Genomic DNA, 19,713 nt, shown 5'->3' with positions numbered 1-19,713 from the left:
TAATCACTAATATAAACTTTTATTATTTAACGCTTTACCTATTCTTTTAAGCTAATAATTAGCTTAGCATTACCCAGTGCCTAAAAGGGTGGCGTTTCATCAGAGAGACATGGTTAAATTCACATTTAATTCAAAAGATATAAAATTTGTGTTCATGTGATTTAGCTTTAATATTTACAACATTTTTGTGGTAGTTTTGTGATATACAGTATCATATCATTTAAATGTTTCACTTTGGATAAAGGCTAATGTTGCTAGTATGGAAAATGTACAGCCCAATATAAAGAGAACCTCAAAGTTCTCTTGAGTATTTAGCTCAAAAACAACTTTCACTCTAAATCAAGAAAAATCAATAAAGAACATTTAAGAAAAGCTGTTGCATTTCTAGCTTTATTCAGTATTAATTTCACAATTTCAGAGGTATACATGGTTTTCACTCAGCTGCCTCTTTGCCCTTGAAAAAAAAGATAGTGAGAAAATGTATTAGTATTAAAGAAAATGAATGAGCCATTTAAATGTAACTATACATTTGTGGTTGAAATTTGAAAATGCATGCACTTGAAAAAAAATTAAATAAAAATTACCTTTCCAGAATCACGGCTCTTGGCTCTGAGCTTGTTGACCTGAGATTCAGCAATGTCGGCACGCTCCTCAGCCTCCTCCAGCTCATGCTGCGACTTCCTCAATTTGGACAGGTGAGTGTTGGCTTGTTCATCCTGCAACGTCAGGTACATAGCTCTCACAACAGCAAAACATCTCAAATGATCATAATTCTTAAATGAGGTACTCACAGCTTCTTCAGCCTGCCTCTTGTAAGCCTTGACCTTCAGCTGAAGCTTGTCAACCAGATCCTGCAGTCTGTTGATGTTCTTCTTATCCTCCTCAGTCTGCAGGAAATACACATACATCAGACTCGAAAGATAATGATATTAATTACACCTGAGATTTTTTTTTCTGTACCTGGTAGGTGAGCTCCTTCACTCTCCTCTCATATTTGCGAACACCTTTAACAGCATCAGCTCCACGCTTCTGTTCTCCCTCAACTTCAGTCTCAAGCTCACGGACCTAAAAAAAAACAGATATTTTACATCTCATTCAACTTAAAGAAAATCTGTTTTGACAATCCAAAATATAATATACAGTACAATGTTAGGACATAACATACGTTTCACTCTACCCACATCAAGATGATGAACATTGAAAAAAGACAAGCTTACTCTGGACTCCAGTTTCTGAAGTTGTTTCTTTCCTCCCTTCATGGCCAGATTCTCAGCCTCATCCAGACGGTGCTGCAGGTCCTTCACTGTGACTTCCACATTTTTCTTCATCCTCTCAAGGTGAGCACTGGTGTCCTGCTCCTTTTTGAGCTCTTCTGCCATCATTGCAGCCTTTTGGAATTCACAAATTCCACAAATTTTCATTAGGTCTAAATATTTCAGTGTGCAGATTCTTGAGAAACCTTGAGTTTTCAATTACTCACATCAGTGATGGCCTTCTTGGCCTTGTCCTCTGCATTTCTGGCTTCCTGTACAGTGTCATCAACTTCACTCTGAATCTGAACAAGGTCAGATTCAAGCTTCTTCTTGGTATTCAGAAGACTTGTGTTCTACAAAGTTGATAAGATATTTTATTGTCTTTTTTAACTATGCTTTGAATTGCCTTAATTTCAATGTAAAAAGTAAAAAATAAATAAAATACCTAATAACTTACCTGAGAGTGCAGGAGTCCAACACGCTCACTGGCGTCCACCAGCTCTTGTTCAGCCACTTTGCGGCCTCTCTCTGTCTGCTCCAGAGCAGCTCTCAGCTCCTCAATCTCAGCCTGCATCAGAGTGTTTCTGCGCTCCACCATGGCCACCTGCTCCTTCATGTCTTCCTGTCCTCTCAGGGCATCGTCAAGGTGCAGTTGGGCATCCTGTACACAACATATATTTAAGGGTTCCTTGATGAGTTTTTGCTTTTCATTTTTTTTCTTCATACTCTGTTATATTCATACATATACATACACAACTGAAAGACAATACCTTGAGTTGTCCCTGAACATTTCTTAGCTGTTTCTGGGATTCAGCAGCCTGGCGATTGGAATGGCTCAGCTGAATCTCCATCTCATTAAGATCTCCCTCCATCTTCTTCTTGATTCTCAGGGCATCATTCCTGCTTCTGACCTCAGAGTCAAGAGTGCTCTGCATGGACTCAGTGACTCTTTGGCTGTTCCTCTTGATCTGCTCAATCTCCTCATCCTTCTCTGCAAGCTTCCTGTCGATCTCACTTTTGACCTGGTTCAATTCAAGCTGGACACGAAGAATCTTGGACTCTTCATGCTCAAGGGTGCCCTATGAAAAATGCATGAACAGATTGTTTATGAAAACTATTAAATAATGGCTCTAACTAAAATGTAAGTAAGACATATTCATTTTGAGGAACTCACTTCAGCCTCCTCCAGGGCGGTCTGAATCTCAGACTTCTCAGTCTCCACTGCCTTCTTGGCCTTTTCCAGCTCATGAATGCTTTTACCAGTCTCACCTAACTGCTCTGTCAGATCAAAAATCTCCTCTATAAAATGGAAAGAAGATATTTTTTACCTTCAATGAACCGTACATATATTGTGAATTATTACAGACATTTTATAAAATGAATTCTTCCGGCACTGAATACTTTTTGGATGCACCATGTTCAAAACATTTATTAAATGGCTGATTTAAACACAACTCTAACCACACAGCAAATTAATTAAATATACATGTATACTGTATATATCTCTGCATGAAGTTGCTACAAAACATTAAAGCACTCTAAAGGTTTTTGCTACAGTAATGCTAATGAACTATATTATATTACTCTGCTTCCCGTCTTTCCGAACAATATGAACCAGGGTAAAAGCTTTAACACATTTCCTGTCATGGTGTATTATTTTATTAAAACTTTAACATATTGTAGTGATTATTCAATCAACAATTTAATTATTACGCTGCAAAATTTTGTTTTCTCTCTTGAGTGTCTCCAGCTGATCCAGACTCTCCTCATAGGAGTTCTTCATCTTGAACAGCTCAGTGCTGAGTGAGCGAGCCTCTTTCTGGGCACCTTCCAGCTCTGCCTGACCTTCCTCATACTTCTGCTTCCATTCTGCCAGGACCTTGGGTAGAGACATTTCAGGGTTTATTACGTATTATTACTTAATTTAACGGGTGAGATGGATTACCATATCACAAAATGAGTGAAATTGTTACCTTGTCAAAGTTCCTCTGCTTCTTGTCAAGGTTGGCAGCCAAGCCATTGGCTCTCTCCACATCAATCATGAGGTCCTCCATTTCACCCTGGAGTCTCTGTTTGGTCTTCTCCAGAGAGGCACATTTGGAGTTCACTGCTTCAATTTGTTCCTCTGCCTCTTGCAGACGCTGAGCCAGCTTCTTTCTGTTAAGAATTTGTCAACATTAATCTTATTATGCATGAATTTTCATATGTTAACAAGAGTTTTTCAGCACTTATGATATTCATACTTGGCTTCTTCAAGCTCCTCTGTGCACTGGATGGCATCAGTTTCGTATTTGGTTCTCCACTGAGCAACCTCACTGTTGGCCTTAGACATTCCCCGCTGCAGCTCAGCCTTTTCCTCCTGCTCTTCCTCAAACTGCTCACGGAGCAGGTCACAGTCATGACGGGCTGACTGCACAGCATGGGCCAGAGCATTCTTGGCCTAGGAGACCAAGTTAGATGATGTTAGCTTTGTTGTTCAGTAAGTGGCAAATATGTGTTCCCTATGATTACATTATATTACCTTAACTTCCTCTTCAATCTGCCTCTTAAGCTCCTCAATTTGTTGAGTGAAAGCTTGTTTGCCTCTAGTGAGCTGAGAAATTAGAGCCTCCTTCTCCTCCAGCTGACGGCCAAACTCACCTTTTAAGATTTAGATGCAATGTGTGACTTTGTATATATGTCAGTTCAGTTCAGTTCAAATAAAACTATTTACTGATGCCATGAGAAAATAATGTGTCATTTATTATCTCAAATTATCATCAGTGGACATTGATACATTTTAATAATTGCTTATCTTATGCTACCGATGGATGATCAACATTTTACAACAATAATTATATTTTCATAGTGGAGGAAATTAAATGCTAAATATTATTGTTTGATTTTAATGAGATAATGTTTTTTTTTTCTTCTTTTTTTACCATTTTCAGTTTGAAGTCTTGCTCTTTGAGCACTGAGATCATTTAACTGGCGAAGGTTCTCATCATTCTTGGACTTAATTTCACTGAGTTGGTCCTCAAGGGTGCGGCACATCTTCTCTAGATTGGCCTGCAATCAAGTAAGTCATTAGATCTTTGGCAACCCTAAAACACTTTATATATTCCTTAATTAAGTTTCAACCTTTGCTTTGGCAACAGCCTCCATGTTGCTAGAGAGATCATCAATCTCCATTTTGTATTCACTTTTCTCCTTCTCAAGCTTTTGCTTGACACGCTGGAGGTTGTCGATTTGCTCTCCCAGCTCAGCCACACTGTCGGCCTGCTTCTTGCGGAGGGCAGCAGCAGTGGCTTCATGCTGGAGGGTGGCCTCTTCAAGATCACGGCGCAGCTTCTGGAATTCAGCCTCACGCTTCTTATTCATCTCAATCTGAGCAGCAGTTGCTCCACCAGCCTCCTCAAGCCTCTCACTGATCTCCTCAAGTTCCCTGGAAAGATCAGATCTCTGCTTCTCCACCTTTGCACGAGCAGCACGCTCAGCCTCAATCTCTTCCTCCAGTTCCTCAATGCGAGCCTACAGTGGCAATTAGTGAAACTTTATAGATTTTACCATTTTTAACAATGTTGTAAAACAGTACAATTATATACCTGAAGCTCCTTGATCTTCTTCTGGAGTTGAGCTCCCAGAGATTGTTCATCTTCAATCTTGCTGAGCAGCTGGCTTGTTTCAAAGTCTTTCCTGTTGAAATTAAGCAAAAACATGTTTGCAATATGTCAAGATAAGTTATAATGTTGTCACATTTCTTGAGTCATGGTTTTTTGATTTATTTTTTTAGATTCCCACTTTTTCAGTTTCTCATCTGATTGCTGCTTGTCATTCTCCAGGTCCATGATGGATTCTTGGGCCAGTTTCAGGTCCCCTTGAAGTTTTCTCTTGGCTCTCTCAAGGTCCATGCGGAGCTTCTTCTCTTGTTCAAGGGAACCTTCAAGCTATGGGTCAACAACATGGCAAATGATTTAATGAAAAAAGGAAATGTACATATGGAATTTATTAAATAAGAAGCATGTTTTTATAATAACTCACATCATCAACTTGTTGCTCAAGCTTTGTCTTAGCTTTGGTCAGGGTGTTGACTTTGTCCTCTTCTGTCTGGAGATCATCTAAAGTCTGCTGATGTGCCTCTTGGAGGGCTTTCTTCTCCTTTGTAAGCTTGGCAAGGCTCTCATCCTGTCCTGCCATTTCCTCAGTCAGGTTCTTGACCTGTGTGATTTTTCCAAATTAGCTCAATTAACTTTCTATAAAAAACTAAAACAGGAATAAATCTAATGTTAAACCAACTCAATCTCAAACCTTATTTTCAGTGGCATGTTTCTCCTTTTCCACTTTAGCCAAGGTGAGGTCCAGGTCATCAATGTCCTTCTTCAGCTCAGAGCACTCATCCTCCAGTTTCCTCTTCTTGGCTGTGAGTTCAGCATTGATTTCTTCCTCATCCTCCAGTCTTTCAGTTGTCTCTTTGAGTTTAGCTTCAAGCTGGATTTTGCTCTTGATCAGACCCTCACACCTCTCTTCAGCATCTGAGAGATTCTCACCTTCCTGACAGGTAAAAAGGATTTTACATATCATTGTAAATAATATGTATAATTTTTTAATGAAACAACATTTTAGTGAATTGATCTGTATGCATGATCAATGCATACTCACAGAGGCTACTTGAAGCTGCAGATCATTCTTCTCTTGCAGCAGGGAAACCATCTTCTCCTCAAGCTCTTTCTTTTTGGCTTCAGCCTTGGCAAGATCTTCTTTGCATTTTGTAAAATCCTCTTTCATGTTTGACAGCTCCTTCTCAGTTTCAGCACTCTTCAGCAGAGGCTTAATCTTGTAGTAAACCTTCATCCATGGCCAGTGTTTGACATTCATGAATGAGCGGATGTTGTATTGGATAGTGTATATTGCATCCCTGTTAAAACAAATACAATTATTAAATATAATGATTTTTTGTAAATGTTAAATATGTTTACTTGTCAATGCAGTACTCCTGAATATACTATTCAGTGTTTTTATTTTACTCAGATGAATTAATCTGATATTTATATTTCTTGAATATTTTGTTTCCAAGATGACAATATGATGAAATAAAATTATTGTTTATAAACAGATATAAATATAGATATACAAATATTTATACCATGTGTTTTCTAATATTATTCCAATAGCACTGCTAGCTCATGGCATATGAATCATTGGAGTAAACCAGGCCACTGTGTAAGGACCAGAGGTCATTGTCCTGTTTCATGACACTACTGACCTCCTTTCTGTCATCTTTACAAACTCCCTCCTCATCAGATAACCACGGCAGAGAGCCTGAGTCATTGTGACCAGAGCTGCCAGTTTCTCATCACGCATCTCCTCAAGAGTACCTAGAAGACCAGCTTTGAAGAACACCTGAATTCATGCACAATAATGCAGAGTATGTTTAAATCATAGCTGAAAACCTACAGCATGGTTACTGAATCTATGACTTGTTGTAATGCCGAATATGAACCTTTGTGTGCCCAAATCTATACTCTTCATGATTAACATCGATGGATCCCAGGAGTTTCTCAGAGGCCTTCTTGTTGTCCATAAACTGTCCCTCAGGGATAACACTGGCATTCAGCACCTTGTATCTGTGGAACATTTTTTTAAATGCTTCATATCTTTAAATTGCGACCTTCCTCAAACAGAAAGTAGTATTTTCATGCTGTCCTATTTACCTCTGTTTGAAGTCACCATAGAGGATTCTGCTGGGGAAGCCCTTTCTGCAAATTCTGATACCCTCTAGTACACCGTTACACCTCAGCTGGTGGATAACCAGGAAGTTCTCCATGAGACCTGTACAGAACAATTTGCATCCTAAGGTTGGTACATGCACAGTTCATGTGATCATTATCATATATTGTGTTGATATCAGAATATCTGTAAGTCCTTCATTACTTTACCTGGAGTCTTGGACTCATTGGGAATTAGACAACGCACAAAGTGAGGATGAGTGCTCCTCAAGTTGGTCATAAGCTTGCCCAAGTTCTCCTGTTGAGAATAAAAAATGGTTCTCACTTTTTTTAATTAAGCGATATTGTTTTCATATACACTTCAACATCCAATATTTATACCCTGAACTGGGAGGACACAGTCTGCATGGAGCCACCCTTCTTCTTGCCTCCCTTCTTGCCAGTATCTTTAGAAACATTGAAACAATGAGCCAAATTGCCAATTCAAATAAGCTAATTCAATCATTCTGTATTTAAAATATTCTCTTGTAAAACATACACACTTACCCTCAACAACAGGTGGGTAGAGAGTAGCCAGAAGTTTGACAGAAGATTTCTGGTACAGTTGCACAACAGACTCATTCAGTGGATCCTTGTTCTTGTCCAACCAGCCAACAATGTTGTAATCCACAGTTCCAGCATAGTGAACCAGGGAGAAGTGGGCCTCAGCCTTGCCTTTGCCAGGCTTTGGTTTCTGGAAGGCTTGGTTTTTGCCAAGGTGTTGATCATAAAGCTTGTTCTTGAAGGAAGTGTCTGTAGCCTTGGGGAACATGCACTCCTCTTCAAGGATGGAGAATATACCCATGGGCTATTTGAAAATGGATGAAGAGTTTTACTAAACATTTAAAATTTTGAGAAAAGTAAATTATACAAACTTAGAAGTAAGCCAGTAAAACCTTCTCAATGAGCTCAATGCAAGCAGCCAAGTCCATGCCGAAGTCAATGAACTCCCAAATAATGCCCTCCTTCTTGTACTCCTCTTGTTCCAGCACAAACATGTGGTGGTTGAAGAACTGTTGCAGTTTCTCATTGGTGAAATTGATGCATAGCTGCTCCATGCTGTTGTACTGGAGAGAGAGAGAGAAAGAAACATTTCCAGAATACTGATAATGAATCAGTTAATTTGCATTAAAAGATTAATCAGAAAACAGAATCATTCTTACATCGAAGATCTCAAAGCCAGCAATATCCAGCACACCAATGAAGAACTGTCTGGCTTGTTTTGTGTCCAACATTTGGTTGATACGAATGACCATCCACAAGAACATCCTCTCATAGACAGATTTGGCCAAAGCACTAACCGAGTTGTACACCTGTGGATATAATACAGAGTAATTTTTATACAAACTTTCTTTGCCTTTGCAATAATTACTCAGATTCACTCATAATTGTCAGGTGTATTTCTTAGGCCTACATACCTGTGGCACGGTCTGACCTTTGGTAACAAACTCATTTCCGACCTTCACTCTGGGGTAACACAAAGCCTTCAGCATATCAGCAGAGTTCAAGCCCATGAGGTAGGCAACTTTGTCAGCCTCTGTAATTTAAAAGATTACAAAATAAATTCATCCTATTTCTTGCCTTGAAAATTCAAACAAATGTTTTCTCTCAATCAAGGATAACACATATTTAAACTTTTTTGTCTCACCCTCTGTGCCATCAGGCTCAGCTTGCTCCTCACGCTGCTTCTGCTTGAACTTCATGTTACCATGATGCAGCACAGCTCCAGTGAACTTGTAGATGCCCATCTTCTCCTCATTACTAAAGCCCAGAATGTCAATAGCAGTCTAGATATTACAGTAGAGGATGAGAACTAGGATCTGACATATTTATATAGCAAATGTCATTAATCAGATTAGCAATGACTCACATCAGTTGCAACCAGCTCCTCTTTATCATCAATGCTTGCCACTGTGATCTGACCCTGACTGCACATAGGGAAGTCATAGGGGTTGGTGGTAATGAGTGTCATTTCTGTAAAATATGCAGAGAATTTATGATTAAGTATTTTTTTACAATATTATTTAGCATTTAACCTCATGTGACTCCACATACACATGCGTAGACATTGTATTTTGGCTTTGCTACATGCAAGGCATATTAAAAAATTTATTTCAACTGACTGATCTCAATTTAGGAGACTGTGTGCTGTCAGCAAAGGGTAAAACTTTCGTCATGTGACAAAACAACAACATGGCGTTGATCACAGAGTTTGTCTTTGGGAGAAACATCAACAAAACTACATTTGGTAAGAAACCTAATTAGGTTTTTATGTTGAAACCTGCTTGAGTCAAAAACTAAGAGACTCTAGTATCATCCAATATGTTATTTTAAAAATTTGAGTGATTTATCGTGAAACTCCTTGCTGCTAAACACAACGTACCCTAATGTGTACTTTAGCAAATTTTTATTATAAATCCTATATTTACTGTGAATTATCAAACTGAGAATCAGTGGGTTCATGCAATTGTTAAAAAATTATATGAAGTTAGAATGAAAATAAGGTGCTTTTGAACAGTTATGAGACCAATGCATACAGAAGGCACACTGGAGGTTAAGTCATTCACTAAATAGGGAGTAAGGGAGCATACTTTAGCTCTCTATGCAGCTAAGTGCCTTCAATCCAAACTTCTTATCAAATGTTCTTTAGAATTCATTATTCTAATTTCTGAAGTACTGTTTGTAACGTCTCAAAAATATGAATAACCAACACACCTGGAAACATCATAAACTGATTGATAATTAAAATCTGACTTTCAATTGCTTGATATTATTTAAAATTTCACAATTTAGTCCCGCTGTCCACATATGTCAAATTTCTAGGAAAACTTTTTGCTCTGTATTTTTTTCATTATTATTATTATTATTATTATTATTTTGCATGTTTATTAGTTGCTACTAGTTACAAATCAAAAAAGTCCTCTTAAAATGCACACGGCAGTCACACTCGGGTCTCAGGAGGTTAAAAAAAGAGCTTTGAATTTAATGTGTCCACCTACCAATCAGTTCAGGCTTATGGTTGGTCATCATCTGGTAGAAGATGTGGTAGCCTCTCTCATCTGGAAGCTGGAATGTCACTCTAGACTTCTCCAGTAGATCTGTTGAGAGAATGTAAGAAAGTCATGTTCTGAAGAGTGATAGACAGAGATATATACAGATTGATAAATTAAAAGCACGTCCACCTACATGTCTCAATATCAGCACGTGCCAGTTTTCCAGTTGAGCCAAAGTGAATTCTGATGAATTTACCCTGTTTAAAACAAAAGTACATTTAAGTTGCTAAAAGCAGCAAACTTTTTAAAACCAGAATACACTTCTTAGATAACTGTTTATAAATACTGTGTGTATGCACTTAAATAAAAACTGGTGAACTTACAAATCGAGATGAGTTGTCATTTCTCACAGTCTTGGCATTACCATAAGCCTCAAGCAGAGGGTTGGCAGCAATAATCTGGTCTTCAAGAGATCCCTGTAGTTTAAGGGGTTAAATTTTAAATGTCTCTTGTAAAGATAATTTGTAAAAGTGTATAAACATTGATATAAATATATTTTTATATCTCATTTCAAACCTGCATTTTGCCAGGAACTTGATCTTTCTTCTTGTCACCCACCACTGCAACTGTGGCAAAGTACTGAATGACACGTTTCGTGTTCACAGTCTTTCCAGCACCAGATTCTCCACTGGTTTATGAGAGATGATAAGACGATTAAATAAGATGATTAAACATGTACAAGTTCCATGAGAAGGAAATATAACTGTACTTTACGTCTCATAACAGTAGATACATACGTAATCAGGACAGACTGGTTCTCTCTATCTGTTGATTGTAAAGTTTTAGTATCAAGCATCAGTTTCAGCATTAATATTTCTTTATAAAGAGCGAACAGCAGAAATCCAAAAATGTAATTTTTATCATATTAAAATTATATACTAGAATTGAATTCTTTAAAAGCCTTACCAGTAAGCATAGACTGATAGGCATTGTCAGAGACAGAGAAGATGTGGGGTGGGGCCTCCATACGCTTTTTGCCTCTGTAGGCAGCCACCACTTCTGGATCATACACTGGGAGCCACTTGTAGGGGTTCACAGTAGCACAGAACAGTCCAGAGTAGGTCTGAAAGGAGCAGATAAGTGGTCAGATTACAGCATCATGGACCAATTTAATTTGTATGTTTGCTGAAGAAACTATTTGAAAGTGCAACGACACTATAAGTGCAAAGACTCACTACATCAAGGCTTTTAATTATCTTCAAAAAAAGAGTGTGGAGGAACAAACCTTATAACCCAGTTATAATTGTTTCTACACCACTGAGTTAGATGCTGATTAACATTATTTCATAACTTACATAGATCATCCATGCTGCATAACGCTCTTTGAGGTTATATAGCACAGAGGGTTCATTGAGATGGGTCATCATGGCCATGTCCTCAATCTTGTCATACTTGGGAGGATTCATTGGGTGGACATCATCCTCCTTAGCAACTCTCTCCTATAAATGTCATCCAGCAGATTTTAGATTTGCCATATAATATATGCTTGTCACTAATGCAATGAAACTAGATGAGTTTACATGGAATAAGGAAAATTCACCTCCTTAGTGTCAAGCAAAGTAACGGTGACTTTGCCACCAACTCTGCTCTTGATTGTTCCTTTGACATACAGATCTTTAACATCAACCACATAGCAAGCAGACTTAGCATCAAAGGGCTTGTTTTGAGCCTCAATTCTCTCCTTCTCAGGTTTACGGAGGTAAATGGCAGCCTTGCCATAAACGGCCATCTCCGCATCAGTACTCATGATGGCGGCTTACTGCAGTCATAAGAAATCATTTTTATTCCCAAATTAAGTTATTATATTCCTTCTTAAACATAGTCACTGCATCTTCTGGGTAACACTTTACAATAAGATTCCATTCGTTAACATTAGTTAATGCATTTGGTATCATGAACATACAATAAACAAGATATTTTTGCAACATTTATTAATCTTTGTTAATGCTAGTAAATAAAAATACAATTGATCTTTGTTAGTAGAATAGTGCATTAACTAATGTTAACAAATAAAACTTATGATTTTACAAATGTATTAGTGTATGTTGCAATTAACCAAGTTGCAGTTATCACTAACCAAGATTAATAAATGTGGTAAAAGTATAGTTCATTGTTTCATTGTTGTTAACTTATGTTAACAAATGAAAACTTATTGTAAAATGTTTCCGTTTCTTATACTGTATGAACAGTTTGTAGTCCAAGTACTATGTACTCAAACAGCTTACCATGGTACTTTCCTGTTCCCTGTTTTATACTGAAATTACACTATCCATATTGTCATTATGCCTACACTATATGGTCCAGATATAAAGCATTATGTAAAAAAAAAATATTATTTTAGACATTTTAGGCTACTTGTACTACTATTGCTGCTACTACCACAAATAAAGATAAAACATATTAATAATTGAAAACCATCCATGGAACAGATGAAACCTAAAAATAAATAAAAAATCCAACATAAACAGTGATAAAATTTACCTTTCTACCTTCCCACGAGTGATGAGGTTTTTGCCAGCAGACCTGTAGTACATTTCAAATGTTACACAATACATAATTAATTTCTTTTCAGATAATGTCTCTCTTCCCATATATCTAGATATAAAATACTGAAAAGGCTTGCTTTTATACATCCAAAATATTATTTAGTCTCATGTCACCTCTTTCTCTATTTTCATCTCAATCTAATCAACATCTGTTGGAAATGTAATCATCAGTGGCTATCAGACAATAAAGCATAATTAAAGAAAATGAATTTCTCACCACAATCTTGTCTGTCACCTCAACAGTCTCAAGGGCTTATCCATACCTCCTTATATTGGATTTGTTCTGCTAGCCAAGCAGAAATTAAATATGGCCAACTAATGTCAGATGTGACACAATTGTGAGTCAAGGAATCGATCAGTTGAAACTTGGTGCTGGCAATCATTCAGATGTAAATAGAAAGCATACTATTTCTAAATGCATACTAATTTTCTTCCAGAATATATTTAATCAAAAGGTTAAACACAACATCTTAATTTATGAGCCAATTTGATTGATAATTTGTTTCATTGTTTTGTCTTGGACAGAGAAAAGTGACACAGGCACACAATAAAAAAATGTGATACATTTATCACAATGTCACTGATTAATTACAGCATAAAAGACATTCAACACTTCCTTAGAGCATGCGTAATGTCAACAGATGTATTATGTTACATCAGTGCATCTGAAACCAGCACTGGATTAGTCACACATAGATTAGTTCTTAATTGTGTTAAATGTCAAGGAGACATTTGTAGAACTGCTTGACTTGCAGCATCATCACTACTAGATTACAGGGTTTGGTGGTTTCAAGGTTCGTAGGTAATAGTATTAAGACATTTAAAAGATGTAAGTTCTTTAACTTATGTCTTGAAATTTATGGAGAAAACAAGTGCTGGAAAATGTCGGATTAAATATTCAAATCTATACTTACAAAAAGTTAAGTCAAACTGGAAGAATATTACAATCAGCAATGTCATGGCCGTTCATAGAAACTTTGAAGTGACAATATTACATTTCAATATTGCATTATCTCCTTATGATACTCCCTGCACTTAATCTGTTCTGGGGTATATTAATGTTCTTTTGTTGGATTGTGCAAAACAAATAAAAAATATCCCCTGGACAGGATAGTAACAAAAAAGCAGCCAACAACTCCAAGACTGTTTAAAAAGCAAGAATGTCAAGAGAGGACACAGCTGTAAACAAGACAATGGGTGGCTACTTTGAAGAAGCTAAAATGCAAAATTTTAGCAAGGTTTTGATTTACAATTTTTGGACACTAAAATTCCCATAATTTCATGTGTTATTTTACAGTTTTGATTACTTTACTTTTATTCCAAAATGTGAAGGAAAAGTAATAATAACAAATTAATTGGTGTTTCCAAACTTTTTACTGGTAGTGTAAATCTTACACATTATGATTATGTTATTATCTGCCCAGAAAACAGACATCAACACTAGCATAACATTTGTCTGTTTTTACAACAGGGCAAGTGCATGTGGCTTTAAGCCCTGTGCATTCTTAGCATGCATAGTCTTTAAGTGGGTTAGGGCTGTAGGAAGTACATAAAAGTGTTACACGGTGAGGCTAGACATATTCAAATCAAAAGATAACCCAAAAATGTCAGTTTTGCAGCATGGCAGGAAAAAAAAGTAAATATAATAATAATAAATAATGATAATATTGCAACCGATTACTGTTGATAAGTGTACCTGGAATGTAGCACATTTATATACATTTATTTTCTTTGTTTACTGTGTATTTTTATGTAGAGATGTGTATTTGTTTATTTGAAATGTGTTATATTTTGTCTAGTCATTTGTCTCCATGTCAAAATGCCCATGTTAGAAACACAATGAAACAAAATGTCCCTACTGCTGCTAATTTGGCCCGCCTGCAGAGAATGCCAAACGTTATAAACTTCTATCTTCATATCATTCGAATTCAAAACCAAAGACTCCATTCTAAGCGGTATGGAGGAAAGGGATTTCCTTGCGTTAAAATATTTATTTACTAAATGTGGTACCTTACACTATTTTTAAGTGACTATTGCTTTCATATCTGATTTTTTTATCCTTAACATACACCCACTGTGCACTTTATTAGGATGACCTGTACACCTACATATTTGTGCAATTATCTTATCAGCCAATCGTTTGGCAGCAGTGCAATGCATAATATCATTCTGATACAGGTCAGGAGCTTCAGATAATGTTGTCATCAAACATCAGAATGGGGAAAAATGTGATCTCAGTGATTTCATGCTCTGATTGTTGGTGCCAGATGGGCTGGTTCGAGTATTTCTGTAACTGCTGATCTCCTGGGATTTTCACACACAACAGTTTCTAGACTAGAGTTTCCTCAGAATGGTGGCAAAAACAAAAAAAACATAATGTGAGCATCAATTCTGCTGATGGAAACACCTTGTTGAGAGAGGTCAATGGAGAAATGCCAGACTGGTTTGAGCTGACACAAAGGCTACAGTAACACAGATAACCACTCTGTAAAATTGTAGTGAGCAGAATAGCATCTCAGAATGCACAACACATCGAACCCTGAGGCGGATGAGCTACAACAACCGAAGATCATGTAGGGCACTTTATTATGACCATTGTGTACTTAAAATGTGTATTAGGTGAAACTGCACTATAAACACCATACCATACATGTGAATTACTGTATGTATTCCTGAGTAGAAAAAAATATATATGTTTTTTTCTTTCCACATTTATACTGACGATAGAACATTTAATTGTGAACAAGTTGAGAGACTACAAACTCTTTGACTTTTACTGTACCGTAAATCTTTAATTGGTCACTACACCACGGAGGAGAGTGGCCCCTGCTGAGCTTGCAGGCATTCTCAACATTTCAACACTCCCTATCTTCCTGGAGAGCTTGACAGTTGTAATGTAATTGGAGATAGTGTGGACCATATTTTTGGCATGTCCCGTGCTCTTTGTAAGTTAGATGATCCTGCCAATTGGCAGTTCCACTGAGTATATTTACAGGACCAGTTCCAACCCTCAACTAAATCTGGCATACACTGACAGCAATCATATAAGAATTTTAATAGGTTAAGCCTTTGTAAAATACAATAGATTCTTTACTGGTGGTTGGACATTCTTGACTTAATTGACTAACTGTTTCAGGAAATACAGAAAATCGAATTGTCAGTTATTAAATTCGATTTTTACACTACTTGATTATCTGTTCAAACAGATCGCCATTTTATTATGATGTAAAATAATCAAGAGAACATAATGAGACATTAACAACTGAAGGAGAAGAAGCTGTTTAGTGCTACAAGCAACAAATACTTTGCAGTACAAATAACTTTTATATTTTTCTAAAGACATACAAGTCAGAAATCAAGAAACTCTAATCTAACAATGATATGACACACATTGTCTTGAGTAGTTTCTAATAACACATGATAGGCTAAATATTAGAAACTCCTAGAATGGAAACTTCTAATAAATGTATAGGATAATAATATAACAGCCTAGTGCCAGATGCTTATTAATCTTTCTGATAACACACAAAAACACATCCTGTTACTTTTTGTTGTCGTTGTTGTTGTTGTTGAAGCATTGCAAAAAATCTTATATGGAGAAAAAACACAAACATGGCTAATAATTCTGAAACGGCACACATGGTCATCTCTAGTATTTATATAATAGAGGATAAGTCAGCTGTCCAACTCATATTACATAGCTGAGAACAGCATTCTCAATTAAATCATACAAGAGTAAAAGCATAAGCAAAATTCTTGATCATTTACAAACTCATTGTCCTTCTTTAACATGCTTAGTGTAACTGAGACCTGCCATCTGATGACTGATCCAGAGAAAGGTGATGAAATATGTGGAACATGTTCAAAAATAGTCAAGGTATTACTAAGAAGGTAAGGGAAAACTTGTGCATACTTCTGATCAGCTCAAGTAGGAAACCAAAGAAGGCGTTGGTTTCATAACTGCCTGTGTCAGCAGTTTGCTCAGTGGGGGAGAGTACAGAGCATCTGGTGTCAACAATAATGTTGAGCACCAACACCACCTAGAGGAAGTGACCTGAAGCTCTTTAGATTTAGACAATAATGCAATTAAAAGAGAAGTATCTATCTATCTATCTATCTATTAAAAATTATTTATATTTGGTATTAGATTTTGCTGCTGTTTATTTTGACGGATGTCACCATTCTAAACTCTAGTCTTAAAAAACAACAGCATTGTAACGACATTACTCAATATTATCCCAACTCTGAAGCGTTTTCACATGTATTCATAAGACTGGGGAACCTCTAGTCATTCTTTAGCTCCTTAGTACTTACCTGTTGCTTTTGATCAGTCATCTTTGAACATTTATAAATCAGCATGAGAAAAAACAAAAACATAGAACATTCTGTATAAAGCACAAAAATTACACTACTGTATGCAGTAATGTTTGTAATTGGGTTATGATTTATGATACTATACATAGTCTGTTGCAAAAATAGTATTTATAAATATTTCTAATGTTAGCAGTCGAAAATAAAAGTTTATGATCTTTCCATTTTATTAATTGTTTCACAAAACACATAAATTACTTTGAATATTAATCATTTGCACAACTGATAACTGTGAGTTACTTTGCCGGTAAGTCCTGTTTTTCCATAATGTGAATAGGGATGACAATCTCTTCAGGGAGACTGACATTAGAGCCTGGTAATGGGGCCTCCACTGAGAGAGTACCATCTGGAGACAGCATGGAGCTGATCTGTTTTAGGTCTAAGTCAACTGGAAGCCTAACGAATCACACACACACACACACACACACACAAATGAATCCAGGCATGAGTAATGATGAAGTAATGCCCTACATTCCACGGAGCTGTAATTATGAGATGTATTTAAATGTACATGCAAAATTATTCTGTTTAAATCAGCATCATTTTCTTTTACTGTAATTTCAGTTTGGAGAGATAAAGTATTGTTTGATGTGTTTTTCTTGTCATATTTACAGGTGCACTCAGTAAATTTTTGAGTCGTCTTGGATTTACACTGACCCCTGAGAGCATGGATGCAGCATTATTTAAATGCAATAGATTTCTGTTACAGATGCCATTGAAGAAATTCACTATTCACAGTCAGCCTTGATTCATTTAATCCATGAGTGAAAGTGTCCAATCACAGGGCAGTTACTAAAATAAAGCAAGTAGTATATGGCTGGTCATGTGATCTCAACATGGCAGCCCCCATGAGGGGACCCTTTCCATGTTGAATAAAACAGCTTTTATAAGGTTACTGTTATGACTGGAGTCTTCATCACATGTGAATGTTCATGATTTTATATTTGTTTCAAAATTGCATTTAATTTCTTCAGAAGTAAAACTTTTTTAATGAGGCAAAACTCACTGAGTGCACCTTTAAAAAAGTTAAGAACAAATTGTAAGATGTAAGAATAATAACACAAAATAAAAGATAAACAAAGTTTACTTGTATTTTCTTGTAAAGCTTCTGGAGATTAATCTATGATTTCCCTGCCTTTCCTCACGATTACCTATTAAAGAAAACAGACATTAAGAGGCAAATCATTAAAAACTCTGGAAAATCCATAATATCAATGCAAAGGCTGATATTTTTGTACATAAATATGCAGTGCATCATCATTTTACATCTTCATGTTAAATAAACCCAAACATATTACTCTTCTTACCTTTTATCTCCAAATATCCCTCCATGGTTTTGATGCTAATCTCCTCAGAAGAAAATGGATTAACATTTAGACAGACTTTCCAGTTTTGGTGCCCTTTTGTGTTTTCACACATGGCATCGGAAACTGGTCCTTTGGATCCAGTAAATGATGTAGGTGGAATCTCCATACACAATGAGCTAAATAGAGGCACGTACATAGATCCTGGCCATGTAGATGTGCCCAATCTTTTCCTGGCTGAATAAATCCAGCTAACCTCATCAGGTTCAAGGAAACAGGGGCAGCTGGTGTTTTGGTCAAAAAATTGTATTTGTGTCATGCCCTGGAGAGGGTCCCAGCAACCATTACGATGAAACAAGGGACGAGCCATAATTAAAGTGAATTTCAAAAGTGAAAACTTTTGAGATTTTGAGCAAGCACCTATAAACAACCAATCAAAATCTGATTTGTCAACCTGCAAAAAGCTACAGGAATATGCTACTCACAATCTTTTATAAGCTGCTTGTCTATATAGCCTCCATCCCAAATGTCCAGTTATCCAGTCCCAAACATCAACAAAGATGCTGGGCAAGTCTTTCACCCCAGTGTTACAGTCTGACATACACAGAATGATGCCATCCTGTCTGCATAAATAAATCTAAAGGGCTAATGGCAAATTCTTGGCAAATGACAATAGGCACACTGGCAATAGTGTTGTTTTATTAGGGGCCTCTGTAGTCTGGTCACGTCTTGGTGCGCTTTCTTTTACCACAGTAACTAAAATTTGTTGGACAACAGTTTGTGCTCACAGCCTTTATATCAGCCCTAGAGAGTTCCTCAATTCTGTAAACAACTATTTGAACCAGTTAAAGTAATATCCCGGGTTCAATACGAGTTATATAACTGGCTCCATTCACTTCCATTCTAAGTGCGAATTTTGAGGGACGAGTCCAAATACACTTGTGGTAATCCATACTATGCTACTTTAAAAAGAGATAAATATATTGTTATCATCAGTCTGCATTTATAATTAAATTGAATTAAACCAGGATAATTGCACATTAAATGATTGTCTTTTTTTCCATGTTAATGTTTCTGATGTCGGATTATAAAGTAAGTTTCTGTTAAAGATTTCAGCCAAGATTTTCTGCCTTTGTTTTCCTTATGGCCAAAAACCAAAAATACCCATTTATAACATTTAGGTAGTCAAAGTTTCAATGCATCCCTAAAGAAAGCTGTGAACTTTCTCTAAATAGCCTTAATCACTATTAAGGTTTGTGTGTATACAAATTCAGACTGCCATTCAGTCAAATGAAGTGCATATTGCCATCCAAAACTGACCTTTTTCTGGGTGTATCGAGAATTTTTTAAATATTACAGAAATAAGCCACAAAATAATTCATTTTCTTTAATGACAAATAATTTGGATAAAGCATTTTACTTTTTCATAAATGCTTAGGATA

General features: G+C 36.6%; 2 protein-coding genes across 2 annotated transcripts; both read right to left on the bottom strand.

Annotated features, from left to right (window-relative positions):
• Window positions 1-426: 426 nt before the first annotated feature.
• LOC127630375 (myosin heavy chain, fast skeletal muscle-like) lies at window positions 427-11,797 on the bottom strand. The gene is made up of 39 exons (XM_052107833.1): window positions 11,591-11,797; window positions 11,346-11,489; window positions 10,957-11,113; window positions 10,788-10,815; window positions 10,567-10,678; window positions 10,374-10,466; window positions 10,184-10,247; window positions 9,997-10,095; window positions 8,868-8,971; window positions 8,646-8,784; window positions 8,416-8,534; window positions 8,161-8,310; window positions 7,894-8,064; window positions 7,505-7,805; window positions 7,340-7,404; window positions 7,169-7,256; window positions 6,944-7,061; window positions 6,733-6,856; window positions 6,496-6,632; window positions 5,892-6,147; window positions 5,541-5,783; window positions 5,274-5,450; window positions 5,034-5,179; window positions 4,838-4,928; window positions 4,374-4,763; window positions 4,175-4,301; window positions 3,775-3,893; window positions 3,497-3,693; window positions 3,227-3,410; window positions 2,967-3,132; window positions 2,428-2,552; window positions 2,024-2,332; window positions 1,711-1,914; window positions 1,481-1,606; window positions 1,218-1,388; window positions 961-1,065; window positions 792-887; window positions 585-716; window positions 427-454 (listed from the first exon to the last, which is right to left on the bottom strand). Exons 1-39 carry the CDS (start codon window positions 11,795-11,797, stop codon window positions 434-436), a joined length of 5,805 nt encoding a protein of 1,934 aa, XP_051963793.1. The 3' UTR covers window positions 427-433.
• A 4,013-nt stretch (window positions 11,798-15,810) lies between these two features.
• hspb15 (heat shock protein, alpha-crystallin-related, b15) lies at window positions 15,811-19,673 on the bottom strand. Its single transcript, XM_052107814.1, has 3 exons — window positions 18,275-19,673; window positions 18,055-18,118; window positions 15,811-17,363 (listed from the first exon to the last, which is right to left on the bottom strand). Exons 1-3 carry the CDS (start codon window positions 18,639-18,641, stop codon window positions 17,204-17,206), a joined length of 591 nt encoding a protein of 196 aa, XP_051963774.1. The 5' UTR covers window positions 18,642-19,673; the 3' UTR covers window positions 15,811-17,203.
• Window positions 19,674-19,713: the final 40 nt, after the last annotated feature.

This window comes from Xyrauchen texanus, chromosome 3, assembly GCF_025860055.1.
Source record: "Xyrauchen texanus isolate HMW12.3.18 chromosome 3, RBS_HiC_50CHRs, whole genome shotgun sequence".
Lineage (NCBI taxonomy): Eukaryota > Metazoa > Chordata > Actinopteri > Cypriniformes > Catostomidae > Xyrauchen > Xyrauchen texanus.
Note: the sequence above shows the minus strand (reverse complement) of the source record. Positions and strands in the feature narration are given on the sequence as shown.